General features: G+C 38.9%; 1 protein-coding gene across 1 annotated transcript in view; it reads left to right on the plus strand.

Moving 5' to 3' along the window:
- Positions 1-6,396, plus strand: part of caska (calcium/calmodulin-dependent serine protein kinase a) — a 72,522-nt gene that overhangs the window by 27,636 nt on the left and 38,490 nt on the right. The window contains 6 exon segments of the mRNA XM_035677339.1: positions 1,567-1,742; positions 2,592-2,714; positions 4,534-4,617; positions 4,751-4,850; positions 5,222-5,239; positions 6,073-6,194. Coding sequence (XP_035533232.1) covers positions 1,567-1,742; positions 2,592-2,714; positions 4,534-4,617; positions 4,751-4,850; positions 5,222-5,239; positions 6,073-6,194 — 623 coding nt within the window.

Here is a 6,396-nt window from a genome sequence, read left to right on the forward strand (position 1 = left end):
AACACAGTGTAACATCACACAAGTCTCGTTCAAAACAGAATAAATAAGTTCCAACTTTAATAAAACAAATACTGGCAGATGGATGATGCATAACCTTAAATTACTTACAAATTAATTCTAAAAGGTAAACTCAGTCTTCTTCGTCCTTTTCATGCCTCTCCTGTTGCTGCCTGAAACCGCCATGTCTTCATCCCCAGAGCCATAGTAAATCACTTGACCGTTAAATGGTTGCCACGTTCTGGTTCGGTCGCTCATTCCGCCACTATTTTGCTAGTAGTGTTTAAACTCCCCGTGTCTTCAAGCTCCCAGTCCAAGTAAAGTCAGCTAATAGGACAACTAACTAGCCAGTGGCAGCAGCTAGTACAATTAGCACATCGCAGTGCACCGGCGGGTGACTCCTGTGTTAGAAGAGATAAGGTCCCTGTTGCAACAATTCCCTGATACTTTCATCCCGGTGACAAGGTGCAGCTCACGAACAGAGATTAGTGTTTTTTTTTTTTCTGAGACTATCCGACTAATGAAAAGTGCATCGACTAAGACTCTTCACATCGACTAACAATTAAGTCGACTATTAGCGGGCAGCCCTAGTAAATTTAATATGTTTTTACTCTGTTGTTAAAACGGCATTACATTTGGTGAAGAGCGCCTTTTGACTTTTGTAGAACAAGAAACTCAAAGTTAGGACTTAGGACTTGTCAGTCTTGACTTGGGACTTGATTTGTTACTTGTTAGTCTTAACTCAGGACTAGACTTGGGAGTTGTCAGTCTTGACTTGGGACCTGATTTGTTACTTGTTAGTCTTGACTCAAGACTTGACTTGGGACTTGAGACTTGCATGACAAAGACTTGGTCCCAACTCTGTCAGAAAATCTTGACTTGCGAAGAAAACAGTCCTCTAGTTAGTGTCTGTGTGGTCGTTGGAACTGAAGTATTTTAACAAACTACTTTTTATGATGTATTACTGAATTTTTATCTTGTTTTCACAACTAGCATAAAGAGAACTATATCTAAATTTTATTCTACAACCACACGTTGTAAATGACAATAAAATTATCTTGAATCGAATTATAGTACAGACATCATCAGGTACCAAGAATTCACACCGTATGGAGATTTTTTAAAGTGGTGTCATCTATCAAGAATTGGACTTCTGAGTTTTGTAAAGGATGGTAACAGTCGACTGCACACAAAAAAACAGAAATTGAAGTTTGAGTTTTAAACCCGGATGTGAAAAACTGTCAACTTTTAGCAAGAAGTAGGAAACAAACCCAGACTAAAGGTTTGTTTCCTCTTTTGTGTAAGAAAGAGGAAACAAACAGCAAATAATGTACACGTTATTTGTAGGAGAACACTTGCAAGTTATCATGATTAGGATTATCTAGGAGTAGATACACACGAGAGTAGAACATTTCTTTTTTTCTAGTTCAGAGACCATAAAAATAGAAACGAATAGTCCCATTAAAGTAATTGTGTGTGTGATTTTGCTTGCATGTGCTCCCTTTTAGATATTCATGTCAATTGTACAGTCATTACGTGACTCCATAAATTATGCTCCCCTGTCTTCAGGTCGGGTAGGGACCCCACACTTCATGGCCCCGGAGGTGGTGAAGAGAGAGCCGTACGGTAAACCAGTGGACGTGTGGGGCTGTGGAGTCATCCTCTTTATCCTCCTCTCAGGGTGTCTGCCTTTCTACGGCACCAAGGAGCGTCTGTTCGAAGCCATCTGCAAGGGCAAATACAAGGTCAGGAAAACTTCCACAGCAGTTGAGTGCAAAAACACTTCCAAATATGTCCCCACCCTAGAAGGAACAACCCACACTTTCATTGGATTTCCATGTTATTTCTATAATACTTTACAGCTCTTTTAATTTTAACAAGTTTTCCATTAAGCTGAACAGTAGAAAAACTAATTTTTTGATTCACAGCTAAATTCAAATAATACGTATTTGGAAGAAGTCTTAAACAAAAGCTCCTTAAGTACTAGTGTGTAGGATTTAGTTGCATGTAGCTGTGACGTTGAAGATTGGAGCCATTTAGCTTAGCCTTCTGAGCGAGTAGGAGGGACTACAGTGGCTGTGAAAGGCCTTATCTAGAGCCAGTGTTTTGTTTGTCCATTCTGGGCTACTGTAGAAACATGGCGGCTTCAGTAGAAGAGAACCCGCTCTCTCTATAGATAAAAACGTCTCATTCTAAGGTAACAAAAACACAACGATTTTTAATTTTTGGTGATTCCACACTAATGAAAACATACCTAATATATTCCATTTCTGACAATAGATCCTCCTAAATGTTACACCTTTATAGCAGCTAACATTGTCTATAGATACCTTACTTTAAAAGCTGCAGTGGGTAACTTTTATTTAAAAAAATAACGTATTTCCTGAAAATTTCACTATATCCGGAAAGTAGAACATGAGAAAGACAATTTGTGAAAAAATCAGGTTCCTCTGGCTCCTCCCAGTGCTCCTAATGGCATTTGTAAAAATCCACCATGCATGAAAGAAAACAACCAATTTTAATTAATTGAATTAATATTAGTTTAAAGTATGCACAAATAAATAAACAATGTGTGTTTATATCTGTGTGTGCAGATGAATCCCCGACAGTGGGGCCACATCTCAGAGAGCGCTAAGGATCTGGTGAGGCGCATGCTGATGCTGGACCCTGCTGAGAGAATCACCGTCTACGAGGCCCTTAACCACCCCTGGCTCAAGGTAATGCAGAGCATTCAGGAGCACTATTAGTTCATGTTTGTGTTAAATTTTTTTCAGTTCAATTCAATTTTATTTGTATAGCGCCAATTCATAACAGAAGTTGTTCATTCTTTAGTGGACTGTTTCCTGCTCCATCTTTACCCTCTGGTTACTACATACCCACCAACCGCCGTTTGTGTTATTTTATATAATCTGTTTTAAAAATCTGTTTTTAACTGAAAAAAAAGTTAATGTTTTGTAATTTAATATGTTTACCATGTACCATCTCATGACTCCACAACATGGCAAGAATACACTCAAAAATCCAAAAAATGTATTTTCTGCTGTGGAAAAAGGTAAGCGTGGGTTGTCTCTGAGACGTGCATTCAAAGTTTTGAGTTTTGTGAAAGTTTGAGCATGTTTTTGAGACAAGAGAAGAATAATAAAGCCACACAGCCTAAAGCCATCACGTAATGACAGTGAGCACTGGCACAGTGGTGTTATTGCTTGTCATGTGTTGTCAGCAGAAGCTTTAATTGTATCTTCTTCTGTGGACGGTGATGGAGGGCTACTTAAAGACAACTATTTGACAATTCGACTGAGAGACTAGCAATTCATCTGGGATATCTTTCAAATAATCAGATTTTCGGAGCACCCCTGCTTAGAATGCTACATTTTAGTTCTTTACTCGTGTATCAAGTCCTGATCCGTCTTTGCTATAATTGTAGAAAGCTGAAGTTTAGACAAAGCAACTTCTATTTGCAAGATTCAGTTGAAGCCTCTAATTATACACCACAACAATGTGAATGCAGCACCCAAGCATACACATTATACTCACATTTCTATATCATAGAAACCCATGTACCATGTGCAGTACATAAACCCCAGTTCTTCTTTCACTCTTAAATATAATTTCTCAACAGTACCCTTTTGGCCACAGTGCTCTTTTTATAACCAGAAACTTATTGCAACATCGTCACCACAAGGCAAAACATCTGCAGCATCTTTTTGATAACAACACGGAAACAGTGTGATAAGACGATATTTTAGGTTCTGCTGTATCAATTTAAATGCTTTTTTTCACTTTCCATTGTGAGTCTGACAAAGCTGCAGTTGTGCAATGCCAAATTAGTGGAGTATTCTTTTAGTTAGAGGACTTCAGAGAGAAAGATCAAAAACAGAATGATTAAAACAGAGGCGGACGACTTTTGTCCCTGGTATTGTTCAAACTGTCACAAGACCGGATCCTACATTTTCCATAATGCAAATGAAATCTTTCTACATCGTAATTTGCAGTACAGGGTTTCTTTTATATATTTGTTGTCTCCCAGCCCAAGCTGAAATGACTTGACCTGACAAAGCTCCCCCAGAGCCACAACACATGATATAATTGTTTCTGTAGGGATGGGCCTTCTGAGTCATTTCCATATTTGCATTAAATCTACTAGTTTTTAACGGGTAATGAAACAGTCTCAGTTTAATACTGATACTTCTATATGGCCCAAACAGACAGGACCATCACTATATAGTTATTCTTAAAGCTGCGGTAGGAAACTTTTAGAAAAAATTACTTTTTGATATATTTGCTGAAACTTTCCCTATATCCTGACCCATTTACTGTCATCACTGTCATTGGGTTTTTATTTTTATACAACACTACATTGGTGTTTATTTTATAACAATGTGGTAATATGTGCCCAATGGAGTTTTTTGTTGAAAACCTCCATAAAAAAGAAAGAAGAAAGAATGGAAATTGAAAAGAAATCATTAACTACAAAGAATCAGACCGATGAGCAGAATTTTGGTTAAGTCATTTTCTTCTCTGTGTTGGATTTCCAAGGAGAGGGACCGGTATGCCTACAAGATCCACCTGCCAGAGACTGTGGAACAGCTGAGAAAGTTCAACTCTAGGAGGAAGCTCAAGGTTTGCACATAATAACTGGCAGCATGCATTATCATATTTCACAACATTTGAGGCTTGTTGCCATGACACATTATTGTGTGTGAGATAAACAGTTAACACGTGGATGCTGCTCCTGCTGCTGCTGTGTTTTCAGGGAGCTGTTCTGGCTGCAGTCTCCAGTCACAAGTTCAATTCCTTCTATGGTGACCCCCCTGAGGAACTTCATGACTTCTCCGATGACCCTACCTCCTCAGGTACACAAAGACACATGCTCATAGATTGACTTTAGTCACCCTTTCATCACTGACACACTTCCTTCCTCAAATGTCCTTTTCCTGGTTCTGCTTTCTGTGTATAGGGCACATACATAGCACATTTAAAAAAAACAAAAAAGGAAATAAAGCCTTGTGTTCTTCTCTTATTATTCAGGTTAATATGTATGTATATAATATATATGACAGAAACTAAAGAATAGCATAAAAGGTCCCCTTTAATATCTGTACTATTATTATTATTAATTCTATCGTCTAGTGATTCAATTGCTGTTTTGAACACCTGTGTTCATTTCAAACTGTCAATGTGTTTATTTGTTTGTCTGTTTCTATTAATGCTTCCCAACTGCTAGGACTGTTAGCAGCAGAACGTAGGTATCCGTTGGTTCTTTGTGTGTTGTGATGATAGTTATAGTTAATAATTCAGACAGCAGAAAATGTTTCAGTCTTTGAGTGCATGTGCATGTTATCGACATACATAAAGATGGACAGCATGACAGCTCCCCAATAGTGAATCCATAACATCTTGATCGCCCTCTGGTGGTTGATTGGTCAAGGCAGATGATCACCCACGAGCCGAAGGGTCGGTGTCCTAGGTTTTGCTGCCTGTTAAGAAAGGCAGTTTTTCCTTGCCCCGGTCGCCAAGTGCATTGCTCATGGTTGGTACTGTTGGGTCTCTGTAAATGTTAAAAGGGAGTTCGGCGTCTAGAGCACTGCTCTATTTAGATAATAAAGTGTTGAATTGAATTGAATTGATTGCAGAATTGGTCATAAACCCCAACCACCTCTAAGTATATGTAAAATATATATTTCCCAGAGATGGTTTCTGCTATTTTAGTTATCCTGGTTATTTTAGCACTGATGTATGTTCAAGCGTTCATTTTAATTAGTTATTTGAAGCTATAAAAAGGGGGCTTCACATCGTGACACACAGCTGAGCCCTACACGCGAGTGAGTGGGTGTATCGGCGGGACCTCGATACCGCGATAACCCTGATCACTACTGCACACACTCTGACTCCAATATTAACATCAACAGCTTAAGGTATTTTGGCTTCATTGGGAGGGGTGGAGAGGCGTCTTTCATCTTTATATGTCGATGGTACATATATACTCACCACAAAAGCCTTCAAACCTTGAATTGACTGATGGACCATTGTTGTGGTGTGTGTGTGTGTCTGTCTATGTGCGTGTGTGTGTTGCAGGGGCTGTGTCTCAGGTGTTGGACAGTTTAGAGGAGATCCACGCTTTGACAGACTGCAGTGAAAAGGATCTAGATTTCCTCCACAGTGTTTTCCAGGACCAGCATCTACACACACTGCTCGACGTAGGTGCCATACACAAACACTAACACATGTTAGCACACTGGAATATAACTACCTTTATGAGTCATTCATCTTGACTGATTAATAACTAGTGAATGATTTAATTACACACTTTATAAACGCTTCCAAAACCTTTATCACGTTTAATAACAGGAAGTGGTGTGTTTTATGTTTCCAGTAATAGCAACTGCAGCTAGCATCTTT

The sequence above is a fragment of the Morone saxatilis genome, unplaced genomic scaffold (genome assembly GCF_004916995.1).
Source record: "Morone saxatilis isolate NCDOM2014 unplaced genomic scaffold, NCSU_SB_2.0 Contig5, whole genome shotgun sequence".
Taxonomy (NCBI): Eukaryota; Metazoa; Chordata; class Actinopteri; family Moronidae; genus Morone; species Morone saxatilis.